At 37.4% G+C, this 24,114-nt stretch overlaps 1 protein-coding gene across 1 annotated transcript in view; it reads left to right on the forward strand.

Annotated features, from left to right (window-relative positions):
- Nucleotides 1-24,114, forward strand: part of mus201 (rad2 superfamily protein mus201) — a 296,493-nt gene that overhangs the window by 267,251 nt on the left and 5,128 nt on the right. The window contains exons 10-11 of the mRNA XM_090412474.1: nucleotides 12,210-12,398; nucleotides 18,371-18,455. Coding sequence (XP_090268600.1) covers nucleotides 12,210-12,398; nucleotides 18,371-18,455 — 274 coding nt within the window. The remainder of the gene's footprint in view (nucleotides 1-12,209; nucleotides 12,399-18,370; nucleotides 18,456-24,114) is intronic.

Here is a 24,114-nt window from a genome sequence, read left to right on the forward strand (position 1 = left end):
TGCCTGAATATAACATTTTGTATTTATTACTCAGAAAGATCTCACCAGTTTTTGTCTTTTTTGTTTCAGTCACCCCTATTATGTCGATCTGGTACTTATCTAATTCCTCAGTGAGCTCCATTTCTTTGCCATTCAGGCTTCTTATGTTGATAGTACCGATCTTTAACTCAGGTGATGTTGAGTTCGGGCATGTTTTCAGATTTGTACCAGTAGCTGACTTTTCGCTGTTCACCCTGGTTCCCTGGCGAAAACAATGGGGGCCTTGTTTAACTGGGCGACGCTCCAGCCGGCATGAAATTTTGTCATGTTGTACCATCTTTTTTTATTTTGGTTTAACCAATAAGAATACAGTTGAAAGTTTATTTTTCACTTGGTTAGAGTATAATTAATTTAGTTTAATCCTTTATCCAAGTGTGAGCAAACAAAGTTTGCGCCTGAAAGTATCTTCAGGACTGGGTTAAGGCCTGGCTCCCACTGAAGAGATCTCAATAAAGGTCGAAACTAGTCTGGGTAGTGGCCCTTCCCTTAATGCATAACATTAGACATATCTGCAAGGAGATTTGTTTTGCATTATAGGAGATACTGAGATAGGGGTTTTGGTAGCTTGCTTCAGCTTTGCAACGAGTTGCCCTGGTGTTGTACCACCTTAACCCAGTCCTGAAGATACTTTCAGGCGCAAACTTTGTTTGCTCACACTTGGATAAAGGATTAAACTAAATTTATTATACTCTAACCAAGTGAAAAATAAACTTTCAACATCTTTCTCTAAATCCAGAGTAAATTATTAAAAAAAGGGTGGCACACCAATTGGCAATTCCTATAGGTAGAGATGACCTGCTAATGCTTCTGCATAATATCTCCACTTGGGCCTGGCTCCCACTGAAGAGACCTCAATAAAGGTCGAAACTAGTCTGGGTAGTGGCCCTTCCCTTAATGCATAACATTAGACATATCTGCAAGGAGATGTATTTTGCATTATAGGAGATACTGAGATAGGAGTGTTGGTAGCTTGCTTTACCTTTGCAATGAGTTTCCCTGGTGTTGTACCACCTTAACCCAGTCCTGAAGATACTTTCAGGCGCAAACTTTGTTTGCTCACACTTGGATAAAGGATTAAACTAAATTTATTATACAATAAGAATACAATTTGGTCGGCTAAATCCCAAATTGCCAGCCCATCCTTGTTTGTTCAGTATCCAAATAGATACCCAACAGGGTGCACTACGAGAAAGTGAGGATTGGACATTAGGTCAGAAGCCCTGGTCGGTTCTCCGCATTCCTTTAAAGGCTATGTTGAGGTCTCCTCTCAGTTATACAGCTTTGACCCTTTTGACTGTTAAAAACTGACTTGTTAATTCGCTTCGATATTGTCTCCCTCTTCACGTTCATTACCCATAAAGAAACAGTAGAATTATTAACTCAAAAATTTCCATCTGATATAGTTGAATTATTCAAATTTGTTATTACATCTGGTTACTTCACTTAGAAAGGTAAAATTTACAAGCAAGATGAAGGAACAGCAATGGGGTCTCCTTTATCACGAAACTTAGTCTGTTTCTAGAACACCTGGAAGAAAAAATTTTCACTTTTGAACCCAAACCAAAAATTTGACTACGATATGTTGACAACGTCTTTGCAGTCTGGTATCATCCCGAACAGGAAGTACAACTGTTTCTAGATAAAATAAACCTTCTTCACCCTCGCATCAACTTTACGCTAGAAAAAGAATCTCCACAGGATATCTCCTTTCTGGATTTACACATTCAAAGAGAAGAAGACGGTTCCATCGGCACGTCTGTCTATCGCAAGCCTACATTTTCAGGTCGCTACATTCACAATTCTTCCGCTCATCATCCATCTCAGAAATTTGGCATCATTAAATCACTAGTTTTCAGAGCACACAAATTCTGCTCCTCTGAAGAATCTCTAAACCAAGAATTAGAAATAACCAAAAATACAGCCATACTTAAATGGATAAAACAACTCAAAAAATCAACAGTCACTTCCCCACACATCAACCTGGACAAGAAGAAGTCCATAGGATTCCCATACCTTACGTCAAAGGCATCTCCGAAAGTCTTTCAAAAATTATCAAGAAATACAATTTTTGCCACTGCTTACAAACCCATCAACCAAATCTTATAACTTGTTACCTTCTCCTAAGGACAAACTCTCACCTCTGATCTTACCTGGCGTTTATGAGATCCCATGCTCCTGCAAATTGTCTTACTTTGGACAGACAGGTAGATCTGTTCAGAAACACATCTCGGAACATGAAGACCACATTCGTCTTTTTGAACCGCAGAAATCTGGTCTCTCTCTCAACACGGAGTTGAAAATCCAAACCATAGGATCCATTGGGAAAAGTTCAAACTTTTACACAGATCTTTATATAAACATGAACGTTTATATAAAGAAAGTGCTGAAGTTCCTACTACACAGACCAAATTTAAACCGCAACGATGTTCTTACTATTCCTAAAGTATGGAAAATTGTCATACAAAATTGTGTAAAATAATCTTTATATGTGTTAGTTTTTTTTTTTTTTTGTTTTGTTCAGTTATATTTTTAATTTACTTCTATAACACGTTACTGCATGCATATTGAGATTCCATTGTAATCATGCACCCCAACTGTATGTTATTTCTAGTATTGTTTGAATACTGTACTGATGATGTCCCAAGATACTTGGGATGAATTATTTATGTATTAAAAGTTATCACTGTGGTTAGTACGTGTGTTTTTTAGTGTAGTAAGAATATAAAAGAAGCAATTCAATTATAATTGTAGTAGGTACTAACGACATAACTAGCGAAGTTCAGTATGAGAGAGGACATGAAAGGGTTGTTGGAAGAGGCAAGAGTGAAGAGTGAGAAAGTGAAAATCGTCAGTATTTTACCTCGATATGATAAAAATTAATTTAGAAGAAGGGCTATGATGGAAAATGATTCGATGCGTAGGCTGTATAGAAGGAATAGATGCAAATTTTTAGATGTGTAGAGCGAGTTTGAGGTAAGATTGGGTTTGTATAAGAGGGACGGCCTACGCCTGAATGTGTTTGGTATCATCAGTCTAGAAAAACTAATAACTGGTATGAGACCTAACACAGAGAGTCAGGAAAGGAAACTAAATTATAAAGAGAGGAATGGTGAGAATGTGAGTGTAAGAACAACAATGTTATACAACTATGTTAATGATAGGAATGGGCTTTGTCATGGAAATGTTTGCAAGGAGAGAACAATTTTAACTTTATATTCGTCCAGTTTGGACCCATCAGACGTGTGCAAAGATATCTATATATATATAAGGCACTAGAGAAGAATAGAGATCTGCAAGTTGTCCGTGTCATGCAGATAAGAGTATAAGAACATGCAGATAGATTATTATGTCTGTACACGAGTGCTAGGAGTATCAGAAACAAAGGGGTAGATTTTTTTGCCTTGTTGGGACCTCAGATTGTAGGCATTAGTGAGACCTGGCTATCAGAATCAGACATACTAACTGGTATCGAGTGTAAAGGGTACACTATTTTTAGGAAGGATAGAGAGGACAGGAGAGGAGGGGGACGTGCTGCTAATGATATTGGATGTCTTGAATCCAGTTAAAGTTGAGACCTATGATTGTAGTACTACTAACAGTATTTTATCCCCTTGTAGTGAGTTTGAAGCCATCTGGTGTGAGGTGGAATCTAACAAGTTCAATTACAACAAGGAATGGAATCGGTTGCTGGATAGGAAGAATATCACTAGTGCATGGGAAGCATTCAAACAATACTTAAATGATGCGATATCAGAATGGGTCCCAAGAGTTCGAAGAATAAATAGGGTATGAGTCAAATGGATGTGTAATCTTATTAAGCAAGAGATTCATAAGAAAAGGATGATGTTGAAGGAATACTGTGTTCATAAGGACGATGTCTATTATGAAAATTATAAGCAGCAGGCTAGAATATTCACAACTGTTGTACAGAAAGCAAAGTATCAAATGAAACTAGCTCTGCATGCTAAAGACAACCCACAAGAATTCTGTCGATATGCTGCAAATAAAAGAAAGAATGAATATGAAAGAATAACTCTTCTAAATGCAGATGGAGTGAGGGTTACAGATGCAGAAGAGGTTGTTCAACTAATGAGTCCCAATTTTGTTAAAAGCTATCAACCTGGTGTACAGGACATTGAGCTCACTGCTACCTCTTCACTGGATGAAGAAATTCAGGTGTATGAGGACAAGGTATTAGAGTTGCACAAACTGAATAAAAATTCATCAATAGGTGAGATATCAGCAAGTGTACTAAAAGAGTATTCAGCTGAAATGGTTATTCCTTTGACCAGGCTGTTTAATATGAGTCTCAGAACAGGGAAGATTCTGCAGGAATGGAAAGAATGTATGGTAATTCAATTGCATAAGGGTGGTGCAATGACCGATGTATCCAACTATTGACCAGTTAGTATCGCAGGAGTGGTGGTGAAGATTTTGGAAATATTGGTTAGAGCAGCGTCAACGCATTCAGAAATGTGTTGACTGAATCTCTACTTTGCATTATGCAACATGGGTTTACTAAGGGAAGGTTTTAGCAACTTGCTCACAATGTTATAACAAGGGAAATGGATACACCATGATACTTAAGCAGGTCGATCAGGAAGATAGGCCAACATTCCAAGATTTCATGCCTAAGCTTCTTATTCATCCATTAGACACTTATCATATTCAGCCCACCAAATTTCAGAATACATTCACATATTGATGCTGTTAAGTATCTCTTTGTCAGTTCCCAAGCAAAATTCATTTTATTTCTCATCAATTCCTCATTCCATGCTATAGCCCCTGGACACAGCAATAGTTTTTTAAAAAATGCATGATATACTATTTTGCAACAAAACTTGTATCATTCATGGTAGTTAATATATTTTATTCTCAAATTATTGCTATGGTCTCTGTTGGTTGGCAACCTGCTCTTGAAGGATATACATCTTAATCTCTTTGCTTCTATTATGACTATATGTCATTTCATATAGTCATAATAGAAAATTTATACCAGTTGTAAAAACAGGATAGAAGTTGTAAAGCTGCATCTTCTGTATATTCTGCATGACTTCCATAAAAGATGGATGTTTGTGAGATCTGATATTCTAGTCTAGAGATAGCTGAAATTTGAATTCTCCCTATGATATACTCTGTATTAAGATTTCTTTGCTGCCTTCACCACTCTCCTAACTTTAATAGTCAATATCTGTTTGATTTTTTTATCTCTGAAACATGGTTTAATGCATTTGGTTACTGACTACCCTTCTTTACCTTCACTAATCAAGTTGGAAGCAATACCAAAGTAATTTAGTAATTATTTGGAAACAAACAGATTATTTGGTGATCTACTTCACCAGGATACAAATATTACTCATCATCCTTCCAACATTCTCAGCCTATTTATATTATTATTATTATTCAGGCCTCTATGGAGTCAAGAGACTCGTCACAGGAGGTCTTCCGTAGGAAACACAAAGTCTATCATACCACTCCTTGAACTTATTGACCATTCTTGCTCTCACCACTCTATCAGGAAATGCATTCCACGGTTCCACCACCCTCCACGCAAAGAAACCACTCCTCACCCTCTTGCTCATAGCTTCCTTTCGTACTTTCCAGGGATGGCCCCTTGTCATCGCTCCTTCCCACTGTTCCACCAAGTGAAAGAACTCCCCAGTGTCTGCCTGTAACTGCCTCTCAACAGTTTAAAAGTCTTGATCATATCACCTCTCTCTTCTATCCACCAAACTCTGCAGTCCACATTCCCTCAGCCGATCCTTATAATTAATATTGTACAGTCCTGAAACCATCTTTGTTATCCACCTCTGCACCCTCTCCACAGTTAATTTACCTTTGAATCCTGGGGACCAAATTGGAGAACAATAGTCTAAATGTGGTCTGATCAGAGTCTTATACAACAGAATGATAATTCTTCTATCTCTGCAGGTCAGCATTCTTCTCAGTATTGCAGCAATACTCTGGGTTACCTTCACCACATTTGCAATAAGTTCCTTGAATGGAAGGTTTCTATCAATCATCACCCCAAGTTCTGTTGTCTCCCCTACTTCCTCCAGTACAGGTCCTCCAATCGAGTATGCAGCCTCCCATCGATGTATCCCAAACTTCAAGACTTGACATTTTGCTACATTAAGCTGACATGCCCCATTCATTTGCCCATCTGTCTAGTTTATTCAAACCCTCTTGCAGGGCTGCCACATCTGTACTATTACTAATAACTCTTCCCAGCTTCACATCATTTGCAAACAACTGAATGTCCCCTTGTTATCCATTGACAATGTCATTGATATAAAGGTTAAACAATACAGGTCCCAGTAATGAACCCTGTGGAACTCCACTTGTGACCTTCTACTAATTTGATATTGCCCCACCATACACAGATCTCTGATACCTATCAGACAGCCAATCCCGAATCCAGTTGACTAACCTGACATCTAAACCCATGTGCTATAATATCAGCTTATCATGTGGCACCATGTCAAATGCCTTTGCAAAATCCAGAAAAAAATGGCAGTGTGTGCTTTTCCCTCGTAAACTGTTCTTTTCACTTTATTATAAAAGGCAATCATATTACTTATGCAAGAGCGCCCCTTCACAAATCCATGTTGATTCTCATTACCCTCATAACATTACCCTCATCTGCCCAACACTGTATATTGCCCTCACTAATTTCTCCAAGACCTTAACAACTACTGATGACACTTGAAAGTTTATTTTTCATTTGGTTAGACTATAATAAATTTAGTTTAATCCTTTATCCAAATGTGAGCAAACAAAGTTTGCACCTGAAAATAACTTCAGGACTGAGGTAAGGTAGTACAACACCAGGCCACTCACAGCAAAGGTGGATCAAGCTCTCAACTCCTTGTCTCAGTATCTCCTATAATGCACAGCACATCTCCTTGCGGACATGTATACTGCTATGCATTAAGGGAAGGGCCTACCCATATCGGTTTCGACCTTTATTGAGGTCTCGTCAGTGGAAGCCAGGCTCAGAGTGGAGATACTAAGGCAGAAGCAATAGGAGAGGTCATCCTTACCTATGGGAGTTGCCAAAAGGTGTGCCACCTTATTATTAAATTACTCCGGATTTAGAGAAAGATGTCTGAAAGTTTATTTTTCACTTGGTTAGGCTGTAATAAATTTAGTTTAATCCTTTATCCAAGTGTGAGCAAACAAAGTTTGCACCTGAAAATATCTTCAGGATTGAGGTAAGGTAGTACAACACCGGGAAACTCACAGCAAAGGTGGATCAACCTCTCAACTCCTTGTCTCAGTATCTTCTATAATGCACAGCACATCTCCTTGCGGATATGTATACTGCTATGCATTAAGGGAAGGGCCACTACCCATACGGGTTTCGACCTTTATTGAGGTCTCGTCAGTGGGAGCCAGGCCCAGAGTGGAGATACTAAAGCAGAAGCAGTAGGAGAGGTCATCCTTACCTATAGGAGAGTTTCCAAAAAGTGTGCCACCTTATTATTAAATTACTCTGGATTTAGAGAAAGATGTTTGAAAGTTTATTTTTCACTTGGTTATATTCTAGTCATTATAGTCTTTTGGTTAGACTATAATAAAGATATTTATTCCTATAAATATATTTACTCCTGAAGATATTTTCAGGCGCAAACTTTGTTTGCTCACATTTGAATAAAGGATTAAACTAAATTTATTTGATTCTAAACAAGTGAAAAATAAACTTTCAAACATCTTTCTCTAAGTCCAGAGTAATTTAATAATAAGGTTGCACACCTTTTGGCAACTCCTATAGGTAAGGATGACCTCTCCTGTTGCTTCTGCCTTAGTATCTCCACTCTGGGCCTGGCTCCCACTGACTAGACCTCAGTAAAGGTCAAAACCAGTATGGGTAGTGGCCCTTCCCTTAATATAGCAGTATACATGTCTGCAAGGAGATGTGCTGTGCATTATAGGAGATACTGAGACAAGGAGTTGAGAGGTTGATCCACCTTTGCTGCGAGTTGCCCAGTGTGATACTACCTTACCTCAGTCCTGAAGATATTTTCAGGCGCAAACTTTGTTTGCTCACGCTTGGATAAAGGATTAAACTAAATTTATTATACTGATGACACACAAACTGGCTTATAATTAGACACTTCAAGTCTGCTACCACCCTCATGCAATGCACTATCCTATCTTACCTTCCTTCTATTCCTTGGGTACCTTTTCCATAGACAGACTTTCATTGAAAAGCCTGGTCGATTACTTTTTATATTGATTGTCACCTCTTCTCTCTATAAGAAAATCCTTTTCTTATGGAGGGCATTTTTGTAACGCCAAAGATTTAGCCATTCTCATTCTTGTATCCTTTACCACTGCAGTGGTATCAAATTAGATGAGCTCTGTGACTTGACAGGAAAGTCTTTACAACTATTTGTGAATTTACTTCACTTGCAAACATTTATATGCTTATATTTGGATAAAAGATGAAAAGAAGAATATAATTTTGTGACAAATATAATTTACTTTCTAACTTGATGGGGAGCAGAGGAGAACTGGCTTCAAATGTCTCAGAGTATTATAACATTATATTCAATTTTGGTACTGGTATGTTGAATATGATTTCTTACTGATGAGCCCTCTTTTAAATTGCAATACGTGTATATTGCAATATACATATATCTGAAAGGAAAATGTGCTGTGAATTATATGACTAAGGAAATATTCTTGTTTTCATTCTTACTCTAGGAAAGATAAAAACAATAATTCAATTTCTTGGAAGTATAATGCACTTTCTGACCCAGTGAAAAATGTTGCTACAATCCCAAATCCATTTCCATGTTTTACATTATATATATGTCTTTCACTTCTATCAACTGACACTGGATCATGTTACTTACTTTTCTGTATATGTTTATATACATAGAAGTATCCTGCATTTGTTGTATGAACAGAATAGATGCCATAAATCATTTGAATTGAATTGAATCAGTTGAGATAGTTGAGTTACTGAGTGAGCACTTTGCAAAAGTATATCATCCAGGTGGTGACATTGCAGAAACGAATAAACCAGTAGATTATACGGGAATTGTGGTTAATGAAGTGGAGGTGAGTAGTCTATTGCATAACCTCAATGTCAATACATCTGTGGGATTGGATGGTATACCAGCTCGTGTTGTATGAGAAGCAGCTAAAGAATTGTCAGTACCCTTGACCATTTTGTTTAATTTGAGTCTCGGGTCTGGGTTAGTCCCGAGCGGGTGGAAAGAGGGGAAAATAGTTCCACTGCATAAAGGTGGTTCCAAGACTGCTGTAGTAAATTACCGACCGATTAGCATATCAGGAATCATTGTCAAGGTCTTAGAGAAAATAGTCAAGAGGAAAATACAAGATTGGATAGAAGAAAATGGGATACTGTATCGGGGACAGCATGGTTTTGTGAAGGGTAGGTCATGCCTCAGTAACTTGCTCACGTATTATAACACAGTGACGGCTGAACTGGATAAGGGTAATGGGTTTATGGTGATTCTACTGGACCTTGCCAAGGCCTTTGACAGGATTCCACATGGAATTCTAATCAGTAAATTGCAGCATATGGGAATGGACATAGGGTTGGTGAGATGGATAGGAGGGTGGTTGACGGAGAGATATCAGAGAGTGGTTTACTCGGGAGTAGAGTCCACAAGACGGCCTGTGACTAGTGGTGTGCCACAAGGATCTGTTCTTGGACCACTGCTGTTTAATTTGTTCATAAATGATATAGGAAATGATCTGAGAGGAACAGTTCATTTGTTTGCGGATGATGCGAAGTTGGGTAGGGCAATAGTGAATGCAGATGACGTCAAAATTTTGCAGGATGATTTGGATAGATTGGAGGTCTGGGCTAAGGAGAATGGATGTCAGTTTAATGTGGCAAAATGTAAGGTTATGCATTTTGGGGTGAAAAGATTGGCGGCAGTTTACTGCATTGGTGGAACCGTGCTCCAGGAAATTGATGAGGCACGAGATTTAGGAGTGTTGGTAGATAAGGAATTGAAATTTAGGGGACACATTGCAAAAGTGACCAAAACAGCTCATCAAATCACTTGGTTGCTGAAGAATACGATGACAAGCAGAGACAAGCATTATTGTTCCTCTGTATCAAGCCTTGATAAGACCCCATCTAGACTACTGTACTCAGATTTGGTCACTTAGGTTTCTTCTTGATGGGGAGGAGGTGGAGAGGATCCAGAGGCGAGTGACCAAGATGATAGCAGGTCTGTGGAATGAACCGTATGAGAACAGGTTGAGGATTTGTGGGTTGCAAAAATTGGTTGATAGGCGGAGGAGGGGAGATATGATTGAGACATTCAAATTACTGAAAGGTTTCTATAAAGTTAATTCAGAAGATATTTTTGAGAACAGGGCTGGTTTTGGGAGGACTAGGGGACATCCATGGAAACTGGGCAAAAGTGTGGTTAGTAAAGGTGTTAGAGCTGGGTTCTTTACTTTTAGAGTAGTGAATGAGTGGAATGCGCTCCCTGAGTCTGTGGTGGATGCTGTGACAGTGAATGAGTTTAAGGCGAGGTATGATAGATACTGTATGAATGTCAAATAGTTGTGATGAATATGATTTGGGGCCTCCCTCGATGAGTCCAATGACTCCCTGGAGTTGCCCGTAATAATAGTAATAGTAATAATAATAGTAATAATAAATGCTCACTTCTACTATTCAAGCCTCCCTCTGCACATATACATTTTCATAGTAGTGGGCTGTTAATCTTATTTCTCAAAACACTGTTGTAGTACTCCTGCTGTGAAATGGAGGATTGGTTGAAGATTAGAAATTAACAAACAAGGTTTATCAATACTATTTAATAATTTGAAAAATAAATGAAGATAAATTGTGGTAAAGAATGAAAAGTTATAAAATTCAAAAAAGTTATCAATGAATGATGATTTGTTTGAAAAGGTATAAGAGAAAGTTTCAAATGAACTCATGGAAGTATCTGGGATGGGGAATGAGAGACTGTTCTACAGAAGAAACTAACTCTCTGCGAGAGTGAAGGCTGAGTGGTGCACTAGTCTCAAATAATATTTCATAGAAAGGTTTGTTTGTTTGTTTTTTAGAGGGGAAGGATACTCAAGAGAACAGCCATATTTTATGATAGATAGATATATATATATATATATATATATATATATATGTTTAAGAGTGAGCCTAAACTACTAAATCCTAAACATTCAGAGCCAAATTGTTATGTATGTTTAGGATTCATACATAGCAGTTAAGTATATAAGGAAGAATATTGTCTGCAGCAGTGGGAAAATTGCTGAATAAACTGTTTATTTGACACACAAAGCAGAATGATTAACATTATCTGTCTTTAAGTTAAGGGGGATAGTAAATCCCGTATTATTTTACAGCCGGGTACGAAACTCAGAGATCAAAATCTAAGAGTTTTTGTAAGTTTGGCTCACTTAAACCTTGATATTCCAGGTCTACCTACTCACTGATGAGACCTCAATAAGGGTCGAAACCGGTCTGGGTAGTGACTCCTCTTCGTAATGTAAAACAGTAATACATCTCCTAGGAGCTGCATTTTACATAATTTTACATTTTACATAATGAGAAAATATTAAGGATAGTGACGGATCTTGCTCCACCTTTGCTCCGAGTTGCCCTAGTGTTGTACTACCCAAGTGATGACTTACGCTTGGACTCGCCGATAGTTCTTTGGCATGAAACTCTTAGATTTCAATGTATTTCGATCTCCGAGTTTCGTACCCGGCTGTAAAATAATACGGGATTTACTATCCCCCTTAACTTAATTTATGTTGCCGGAAAAATAGCCTCTTGGCTCTTTATCGTATTATCTGTCTTTGTTAGAGATATAAAGAATGTTGATGATTTATTTATTTTATTTTATTTTTTTTTTTTCATGACAGATCTTGACAGTTATTGAAAAATATTTATCTCACAGCAAGTTTTGTATTTTCGGTTGCTTGAATATAAAATGTGAGCATGTTAAGTTTTCATTCTTTTGGTTAGAGAGATCTAAAAATGATATAAAGTTTTAATTAAATTGATACATTTATTGCAAAATATTTATATGATAAACAAGTTTTGTATATTTTCTCTTCCCTGAATAGTTAGTAAAACATTTGTGTGTTAAGTTTTCAGTTCTGTATACTCTGTGTCTGTAAGTCTGTCGTTTTTCATAATATAGGCAATGGTGGGAGAATGCTCAAAAACATGCAATACCACCCAAAAATAAATTAAGAGCCAAACTTCAGAAGCTTCTTTTACCAACTGGATTTCCAAACTCATCTGTGTTTGATGCTTATCTTCAGCCTGAAGTCAGCACTTCGACTGAAAGCTTTTCCTGGAGTGTGCCTGATTTGGATAGGCTAAGAGAATATCCTTATTTTATTATTTAAATTGCTGCAAATTATTTATGAATGTTTGAAAAATTTTATTGTCATGACAATTTGTAGACATGATATTAGTCATTTCGTAAATCCTATAAGTAATTTTAAATATGTTATAAAACAAAAAAATTATGCTTCATTTTTTAGGTTTGATAGAAAATTCAGAAGTTTTTTAAGAATTGAACCAAGAATGTGCATGGGATGCATATGATTAGCTTGAAATGAGAGGTCAAGAGGCTGAAGATATGAAAGTTATATTGGTTATAGACAGAATTATGTACATTATTATAACCTGAATGGGTTATAATAATCTATATAATTGATGAGTAGATAATGTATAGAATTGTATATAATTATTTTACTCCATTTAGTAACATTCATCTGCTGCATTTACCTGTCTTCAAACTTCAAAAGCCATTCTAACTTCTTCATCTTCCTCTCGATGAAGCTTGACCATCTGCAATCCAGCTATCCAAATAGCGAAGTCATTTTCTTAGGGACCTTAATGTCGTCATTTCCATTTTATCTCCTTTCAAATCATTCGTACCTGCCACCACTATCATTTCTTTCACCCTTTGCTTTTGTTCCCTAACAGACTCACTTACGTCCTTAATGGTCGCACTAGGTTGGTACGATTTTGTCAAATTCTCTACTATCACACCTCGTACTAACGAATCTCCATACAGCTCTGGCTCCTTCATTTTGTTTACGTTCACAATCATACTCTTATTTTTCCTATCATACTGTTTTTATTGACTGGTACACTCGGTAGGCATTTGTGCATATGCTCCAGCTGCCATTTTGCCCTATGTATTGCTCCGCTCAACCGCGCGATCTCACTCATTGCATCTATCTCATATTTTTTATTATCTGTTAAATCATTAATTTGCTCTGTATTAATACCTTCATTCTCACTTTCTACGTCGCCCTCACAACTCTCTGGTACAACCTCGCAATTTCTTATCATATCGCTATTTTCTACATTCTGAAATTTGATAAAAATATCACACTCACGACCTGAAACACACTAATTCCTCATTTTCTGCACACATTCACTCCAATATCATCATCATCTAACCATACTCCAACCGCTCTCTGCAATGCATACATTTCGCAGATAGTACATTCAATAATCCTTTATGTTACAGTTACTGAACAAAGATGGCGAACCATTTTTACAAACATTTTACTAGTCATTATTATTCCATACTCCCATGGAGTCATAACACTCATCGAGGAAGGCCCATCTCAGATACACAGTCTATCAGACTACTCTTTAAATCCATTCACCACTCTATCATGCCATGAATTCCATGGTTCAACTGCCCTCTATGCAAAAAGTCATTTTTACCATCTCTTAGTATCTCATTTCACAACTTCCAGGGATGGCCTCATTGTAAAGTCATGATATCATATTGGCTATCCATTTCTGTAAAACTTTGAGATTAATATATCTTCTACAAATGCTGGTAACCAGATCTGAGCACAATGGAATCATCATTCTTTAATCTCTGCTGGTTAAATTTCCTAGTATTGCAGCAATTCTGTGGATTTCCTTCACCACCTTTACAATACGTACCCTAAACTTCAAATTTTTATCTACTATCACTGCAAGATCTCTTACCTCATTCACTTCCTCTAGCATCCACGAATAGTGTGCAGCTGCTCATCAGCCGATCACAAATTTTAAAACCTTACATTTAGTTGCATCAAACTGACATCCTCCATTCATATGCTCATCAGTCCAGCTTATTTCAATTCTCCTGAACTGTCACACCATCTACAAATAACTGAATATCCTCCTGCAATCCTGTGACCATATCACTCACAAAGATTAAAAACAAATACAAAGGGACCTAGAGTTACGTCGGAGATCTGTTCCTACGGACTGACATAAGGCGATTTTCGATGAAAGTCGGAATTACCATAGTCTAAGTTATCTAAGCTAAAACATCCTAAAGTCATACATATATATCAAGAAACAGAACTAGGCCATAGGAAAATGAAAGGGAGAACATAATTACTGTATAGTACAGAAAAATGACAAAAATGAAACTGTAATAAAAAAACAAACAAAAATGAGAACAATCCCCCCAAAATGACAAACGAAACTATACATTCTGTACAGGTGATTAAAAAAAAAAAAAAAAAAAAAATGAAAACAATTCTTTACCTTTTATCCTGTGGTTGGCTTAACCCATTGGAAGACCTTTGTGTACCTAGCAGTGTTGGGATCCTCAGCCTCAAACTTGGCCAGCCCATCCTCAATGAGGAAACTTTCTGCCAAGCCCTTGATGGTGAATCTCCTGGGTTCAGGGATTGGAACCGTTTCCTCCTCTTTCTCAATCAGCTGCTTCTCTAACTGAATGAGGTCTTCTGCTGACAACTCCTCCCCATGAGATGCCAGAAGCTCTGTGACATCTTCGGCCTCTACTTCCAAATTCATCTGCTTCCCCAGGGCAACAACCTTCTCTGTGACAGCCTCAACTCAACCTCAACATAGATGATTAATGAATATTAATCATCTATACTCCTGCATAGATGACCATAGATCACCTCCTAACATGCCATAATCTGATTAGCAAAGTGTGCCTCCTGTAGTTTTTCAGCAAAACACACGTCAGAGTTCAAGAGTTTTGGATTTGGATATAGCATCAGTAGAGTTGATAATAACTGAGATGACATCTCTCCCACCAGTTGGAGAGAGTGACCATATGGTTTTGACTTGGAAAATGAATAGACATGCAGGAGTATCAAAGAGATGGGAACGTATGTGGAATTATAAAGCAGGTGATTATAATAGTCAGATGTCAACTTCGGGAAGTTTCATGGAGGGAGTAATTGGAAGGCCGCGATATCATTAGTGCGTGGGAAATTGTGAAAGAATATTTGTTAGCAGCAATGGTAAGTTGTATACCACGAGTGAGGAAGAGGACACAATTTGGAGTAAAGTGGGTGACAAACAATATTAAACAGGAATTGCATGCGAAAAGAGGCTATGGAAGAGATATAAGGAGACAGGTGAAAAGAAGATGCATGAAGAATATAAGACACAGGCGAGAAGAGTGACTAGTGTGGTAAGGAAAGGGAAACTGGAATATGAGAGGAGATTGGCCCTAAGATCCAAAGAAAATCCTAGGGAATTTTTTAGCTATGTGGCCAGTAAGAGGAGAAATAACTGTGGAAGAATGATTGTGGGATAAAAATGGAAATAGAGTGACTGATGTAGAGGACATAGTAGAATTGTTCAATGAACGCTTTATTGCAGTATTTCATCCTAGAGGAGTCAGTTTTAATGCTAGAGGGATAGGGCAGGTTCGAGGTTTAGAGGTACAGGAGGAGAGTGTGTTTCAGATACTGAGTATTCTGGATGTCAGTAAAGCTTTGGGACTGGATGGTATTTCACCATGAGTTTTGAGAGAATGTGCTAGGGAACTGACAGTGCCTTTAATCTGGCTTTTCAACGAAAGTCTGGCTGCAGGAAAGGTGCCCAGGGAATGGAAGGAAGGTAAGATAGTGCCATTGCATAAGGGTGGTAACAGACTGGAAATGTCTAATTATAGGATAGTTTGTGTGTCATCAGTAGTTGTTAAGATCTTGGAGAAAGTAGTGAGGGACCGTATACAGCATTGGGCAGATGAGGGTAATGTTATCTGTGAAGAGTCAACATGAATTTGTGAAGGGTATTGCTAAAACATATTGCTCTTGTTTTAGCAATATGCTAGCCTTTTATAATAAAGTTACAAGAACATTAGATGAGGGAAAGGCATATACTGCAATTTTCTTAGACTTAGTGAAGGCATTTGACAGGGTACCACATGATAAGCTGATATTTAAGTTGCAGCACATGGGTCTGGATGTCAGATTGGTCAACTGGATTCAGGATTGGCTGTCTGATAGGTATCAGAGAGTTGTGTATGGTGGAGCAGTTACAAGTGGGGTCCCACAGGGCTCAGTACTAGGACCTATGTTGTTTAACCTTTATATCAATGACATTGCCAGTGGATTGCAAGGGGATATTCAGTTGTTTGCAGATGATGCGAAGCTGGATTATTAGTAATAGTGCAGATGTGGTAGCCCTGCAAAAGGATTTGAATAAGCTAGATAGATGGGCAAATGAATGGGGGTGGTGTCAGTTTAATGCAGCAAAATGTAAGTTCTTGAGGTTTGAGAAACATCGATGGGATGCTGCATACTCTATGGGAGGAGTTATACTGGAGGAAGTAGGGGAGACAAGAGATCTAGGGTTGACGATTGATAGAAACCTGAAATTTAGGGGACATATTGCAAAGGTGGTGAAGGTAACACAGAGGATTGCTGCAATTATGAGAAGGACACTGACCTGCAGAGATAAAAGGGTTATCATTCCATTGTATATGTCTCTGATCAGACCACACTTAGACTATTGTTCTCAGATTTGGTCCCCAGGATTTGAAGGAGATAAATTAACTGTGGAAAGGGTACAGAGACGGATGACAAAGATGGTTTCAGGACTGTACAATTTTGGTTATGAGGATCGACTGAGGGAATGTGGACTGCAGAGTTTGGTGGATAGAAGAAGGAGAGGTGATATGATTGAGACTTTTAAACTGTTGAGAGGTGATTACAAGGGGAGTTCTTTCACTTGATTGAACAGCGGGAAGTAGTGATGACAAGAGGCCATCCCTGGAAGTTGCGAAAGGAAACTGTGAGCAAGAGGGTTAGGAGTGGTTTCTTTGCATGGAGGGTGGTTGTACTGTGGAATGCATTGCCTGATGGAGTGGTGAGAGCGAGAACGGTCAATGAGTTTAAGGAGTGGTATGATAGACTTTGTGTTTCTTAGGGGAGATCTCTGCTCGATGAGTCTTGACAGACTTTATGTTCTTAGGAAGGACCTCCCACAATGAGTCTTTTGACTCCATGGAGGCCTGAATAATAATATCATTCATAATCCTTGCTCTCTGCCTCATCTCATTACTGTCATACCTGAGCAACACACTGATTACCTTTACTATCATACTATTATCTTTTATCCTTCTCAACAACCTCCTGATATCTAATCTTACCTTCTCCTTGTTCCCATTCAAGTCATATGTCCCTACTACCACTACCAACTCTTGCTTGCTTACTCCTAAATCCCCCCCCCCATTATCAAAATTTATCTCATAACAAAACTATTGTTACAGAATTGAAATCTATGATTAAAAACACTGACAAACTCTTTAAGCACATTCATCAAAGTCCATATTTCCTGACAATATTCCCTCTTCTTTATATACCAAAGTTGATGTGCCCCAAAAATTGTGAACAATGTCCACACTGACACTGCTCATAAATGATTATTATTATTATTATTATTATTATTATTATTATTATTATGTGACACCTCCAGAGAGTCCAAAGACTCATCGAGGGAGGACACCTACTCTACATCTCTCTCTGTCTTCACCACTCAATCCACCAACTACAACTAGTCACAACTATACCAACGGCATCTACCTCCCGCCACCACCACCACTAGTATATCCACAGACAATCACAAACATCCATGCCCATGCTTGGATTCAAACCCATAGTTTTTTGGCTGGAGAGCGGATATGCTAACCTCTCGGCCAAAAATTTGATTAGGTTAGGTTAGGTTATTTTGCATTTATGGCCGAAGCAACTCAGGCTATGAAACCAACCTAATGGAATGAATATATATATGAAAGTAATAATCATCGGCTGATTATCAGCTTTCTAATGAATAAATTTGTACATTTATTTTAAATTAATAAGTTTTTGTATTAATATAAAACAAGATTTTAGCTTATAAGTTGGATACAGAGGAAATTCTATTACCTCCAGTATTCTAAATATCATTTAATACTTAGAATATTAATTGATATTTTGAATTAAATATGTTTAGAATATTAGGAATATTCTGAACATTAAACAATATGTTTTCCAAATTGAGTTATTTTTCATAATGTGCTGCTACTTTTGCTCAAGAAAAATTAGGTTGGCATAAAAATAAAGTGGATAGTATTCTCCTGCCAGTAATTAAACGTGTGAATGAAAGAACAGTAAGTATAACTTTGCTCGAAGTATATCCTTGAATTCATATAATTTACTAATAATTATGTAGTTTTAATGCAGTTATTGGAAAATATAGTTAAATCACACAAATAGTTTTACCCTTGGATTCATGTTATAATAGCAGATGCATTCTCAACCAACCAGGAAACAAGCAAAATGCTCCTCTCATATTGCTTAATCTAAAGCTTATAAATCAACTAACTCCATCTTCAGTGCTCAATATTTAATAATAATATATGGAGAAGGGCACCAATATTCAAATTTTGACTAATTCATCTGTTTTACTGCTATGCAAATGGGACTGTCTCTGTAACATAACTGGAAGGATATTGCTGTTTGCCCTTTGGCTAGAAAGACTTGGTTTCTAATCCTGTCTAGGACAGGAGGAGGAATTTTCAACTGAAGGTGAGTTAGCCAGTCTTATATACCAAATGATATATATATATATATATTGATAGATAGATAGATAGATGGATGGATGAATGGCAGAGTTTAATCTCCTAGAAATGGAATGTATTTTTTCATTCCACACAAACAGAAAAAGGGGCAAGAGAACACACATGACATAATAGTATACTAGCTTCATAGCCTTTGTTGTTCCATCAGCCATAATTCTAAATAAAGGTTAAATGCTGTGCTGAAAATCCTACTTGTTGGCAAACATTCATTATGTTCTTAGCATCCTAAATAACATTGACAGAATCAATTATAACATAATAATTGACACAATCAATTATTAAGCTTCTAATATTATACTGAATTCAAACCAGCATCTTCAGAGCAAAAAATACTTATCACTGTACACAGTGAACTCAGCCAGATAGTTGTGGAAATCTTCAGAATAGTGCTTCAGAGCATAAACCATACCAAGAGATAAAAATATATAATTAATTTATTGAACATACTAATATTTCACTGGTTTTTCTACCCATCATCATTAGAACACAATTACAGTTGTGGCAAGCACACAGCCCTCGACTAGATTGTTGTGGAAACATTTCAAATTGTAACTGAAAAGAACTAATGCCCTAAGAAGACACTCTAGGGACCAGGTAACCATAAAGTTAAACTAGAAGTCAGGCTGTATTAGGTCTCAGAATGATTGCCTCCCAGATCTTTGGCAAATTAATAGAACCATGCTTGTTGATGCCAGGGGAGTGCTTCATAGCTAATGCATATTCTGAAAAACGTCTCTCAGACCTATAGCAATTTCTGTGTGGCAGAGTTTTCTTCTTCTACTCTCTTTTTATGTGGCTCCCACCCAAAAGGCTTCTATAATTCTATAGCACATTTGTACCATGGTTGAGTTAAGAATTGTTTTTTCTATTTTTATTGAGTTTATTTATATATATATATATTTGTATTTATTTTTTACCAAGTCTGGAAAGAAATCCTACTCTACAGTTGGGAACAAGGTCAAGCATGAGAATATTTTTCAAGCCACTTCAGTCCTCCAGTCAGTAAGTAGGGGTGATGGTCTCATCACACTGGGCAATGAAATTCATCCCCCACCTAGTCATTGACAAACATCCATTCCCATAATGGGATTTGAACCAACAGCCTGTTGGTTGGATAGTGGATACGCTAACCACTCAGACAACAAGGCTGGCTAACATTTACTTATTTAAACCAAATAATTGTAAAAATCGACAATCTTTGTATGTATGGCCTCATAACAGTCGATTTAGGAACTGAAATTCAATTGGAAATTAGAAACCAGTAAATCATGCCATCTGACATGTTCCATACACACTTCTATGCACATTTATACATGGCATTTATATATATATATATATATATATATATATATATATATATATATATATTATTATTATTATTATTATTATTATTATTACCCCAAGACCTCATGGAGTCAAAGACTCATCTGGGAGGTCCTTTTATCACACACAGCTCATCATACCGTGTCTTAAACACACACTCAATTTCCTTGCAGACACCACACTCTCAGGCATGCATTCCAATCATTTGCAACTCTGCATGAAAAAAACCTGCCTCTCACTCCCCTACTCACATCCTCTTTATACAGTTTCCAGGGATGACCTCTGGTTCTTTTCTTCCCCGATCTCCCGCTATTTTCTGTAGAACTTCTTCAGCATTGATCCTATAACAACCCGTTACCAACTTGTAGATCTCTATCATATCCCTCCCTCTTCCTCCTGTCCACCCGCCTCTGCAAATTACATCTTCTCAATCTTTCCTCTTACTCGGCATTCCACAGGTCAGAAACTACGTTAGTCAGTCGCCTTTAGATCCTTTCCAACATCCCTTCATCCTTCTGAAAACCAGGTGACCAAATCTGGGCACAATAGTCCATGTGTGGCCTAATAAATGCCTTATACAACGAAACAAGAATCTCCCTACTTCTACATGTCAGTGTCCTCCACATCATTCCCAGAAGCGGAGGACACTTCTTCCACCTCCAACAATATATCCTCACCAAGCATAAATTCTGCATCCCATCTTTGTCTTCCAAATTTTAAAACCTTACATTTTGCAACATTGAACTCACATCCCCATTTCCATGCCCAATCACTCAACTTATTCAAGTCTTCTTGTAAGACCACAACATCTTCACTACTCTTTGCGGTTCGTCCCAACTTTGCATCATCTGCAAACAACTGAATATCTCCATCCAAATCTTCACCAATATCATTAATATACAAGTTAAACAGTAATGGCCCTAAAACAGACCCCTGAGGCACTCCACTAGTGACTTTCCTTTTCCTGGATATCACTCCCCCATACACAACTTGTTGATACCTATCAGATAGCCAGTCTCCAATCCAATGCAGTAATCTAATATCCAACCCCATCTGCTCCAACTCCATCGGCATATATATATATGCCATCTATAAATGTGTATGGAAGTACATACAGAACTGTACGTCCCTTATAAAAAATAAATAAATAAAGACCTCAAACTGCCCAGTTGGGGACATTGACAACCCAGGACAGAATATCCTGGCTCCACAGGAACAGAATAGACCATGACAGGCGACCCCAAGTAAAATGGGATAATGGCAAAGACAAACAAGAAAGACAATATACGAGGGTGGTCTGAAAAGTTCTTGGCCTAATAATGAAAAAACAAATTTATAATTTCAAAATTATTTTTATTTTTCAACATAATCTCCCTTAAGAATAATACATTTATTCCAGTGATGCTCCAGCACCATTATCCCATCTCTGTAGTGGTTCTCAGCAAGATTTGCAAAATACCCCTCTAGAGCTGCAATCGACTCTTGATTCGAAGAAAAACACTGACCAGCGAGGAAGAGTTTTAGTTTTGGGAAGAGATAGAAGTCAGAGAGAGCCAAATAGGGTGGATGGTCCAACAATTCATAGTGCAGATTCCTTAATATTTCCATTGCCAAAGCACCTTAGTGGGCAGGTGCATTGTCCTGATGAAACATGATTTTTTTCTTCTGCAACCGGGTTTTTTCTCACAAAATGTTTCATCTAGTCTGGTTAAAAGATCGGAATAATATTCCACAGTTATTGTTTTATCCTTTTTAAGATAATTAATAAACAAAATGCCTCTAGCATCCCAAAACACCGATGGCATGACCTGTTGATGGAACCGACTTTGTCACTGTTTTGGCTGCTATTTGGATTCTGGTATATAATGGTGAATCCAAGTCTCAGCCATAGTAATAAATCATAGTCATCAAGCGAGTACGTTTTTGATCTGCTGTGAGCAAGCATGGCACCCATCTTGCGCAAAGCTTTTTCATTTGCAATTCATCATGTAAAATATATTGTACACATTCTTTTGAAATGCCTATAGTCTCAGTAATTTCATGCACTCTGACTTGCCAGTCATCCAATACCATATCATGCACTTGATCAATGATTTCTGGTGGTGGTACACATTTTTGGACGTCCTTCACATGGATCATCTTCGTGGCTGGTACAGCTATGTTTAAACTCGGCAGCCCATTTCTTAATTGTCGAAAACGTAGGAGAAGAGTGCCCATAAACTTTTATGAACTTCGAATGAATTTCTTTTGGCGTTAAACTTTCTTTTACAAAGAATTTTATAGCACGATACTCGATTTTATTCATTTCAAGGGATACAGACAACACTTTTGCTTAAGACAACTGTATAAAACAAACTACTTGATAAAATGACTTGCAATTTCTCATGGATGCTTACGACAGATGTACCAACTTAGAAAAAAAAAAAATCTTGCTGATAGTGTTGTCATCTATGGGCCAAGAACTTTATAGACTGCCCTCGTAGATGTCATTATGAGACCTTCAAGATTGCTCATGGAATATCCTGTTATAAAGAAATAGCCATCTTGACAAAGTGTTATATACAGATGATCAGGTCTGTGTGCCATTTAAAACTTAATGCTAAAAAATTAATATGGAAATGTCAAGTGTAAAAAAATCAACATTATGGCCTTTCAAGCAACAGAACCAATTCAAAGTAAATTATTTATTGAAAATACAATTCTTGAAGAAGTAAACTGTTTTAACTATCATAGTTGTAGTCTTTCTTGTAGTCTAACTTTAAAAAGTTCTGTTGTATTAATGCCAAGAAGTTGGCATTAATACAACAGAACACCTAAAATAACTTCACAGAAAACATGATATCCTTCTATCTCTATTCCTGTCAGGATCTCATCCAATCACATCTCACTTATTCCAACAATTTTGTTCTCTTTATTTCTGATACTTCTGGCATTTGTACACAAACATAACAGTTCATTTCTGGATCTGTTACAAGTTCCACTGATACTACTTCTTAGACATTGATACCTTCCACCAGCCATTCCTCTCTCCTTACCCATCTTAGAACAAAAGAACAATCCTAGTTTTTTCGGATGTTGAGGAGTCAATGGTCATAATGTGTTTATGCCAAGAGAGGCTTGATATCGGATAATTTAAAGAAGGGAAATATAATCTTCTAGAGATTTGTGCTTTGCCAAAATAATGCTGAAGATTTTTTTTTTTGTGGGGGGCGGGTAGAAATGCCTGTTGCTAGCATTGAAATTGAGAGGGCAATCCAAACCCCATTTAAGAATGGTTTGAAGATCAGAATTAAAGGTAGTGGAGGTTCATGCTCTGTAAAGCATGGTAATTTTTATAGAGCAAGGTTTGTCAACTGAGCAAGAAAAAGTGGAGTGAGAAGACAGAACTTTGTGGAACCCAGTATTAGTTGTGTAGAAGATAAGGAGAAATCCACCATCACATGTGCATTCAGTCAAAAATCTGGTTACAGTAGTCATGGGTGAAACCAAATGATGGGAGCTTACTTAATATTCCATTGTGCCAAATCTTGTCAAAAGCCTTGGAGATGTTAAGTACAATACCTTCATGATATTTACCTGGTTAGATATATCGCCCAGAGATGGGTGATATATCTAACCAGGTTCCATGTTGATCATTAGTGGCAGAATCCATACTAACAGTGATTTATTAGGCAACGTGCCAAGAAGAGTTAATTCATGCTGAAGGGGAGAAAGAATAAAGGATGTAAGAATTGGTCACCAACATGCAAAATCATGTGCTTTATGTGTAAATTTTCCAACTGTTGTACAAGCAAAGTATTTACCACTTTAAAAACTAGAATTTTCATAAAAGAAAAGCCAATTTTCTGACGTATGATAATAAACA

This window comes from Typopeltis vanoorti, chromosome 22 (genome assembly GCF_054136105.1).
Source record: "Typopeltis vanoorti isolate ZY-2024b chromosome 22, IOZ_Tvanoo_1.0, whole genome shotgun sequence".
Lineage (NCBI taxonomy): Eukaryota > Metazoa > Arthropoda > Arachnida > Uropygi > Thelyphonidae > Typopeltis > Typopeltis vanoorti.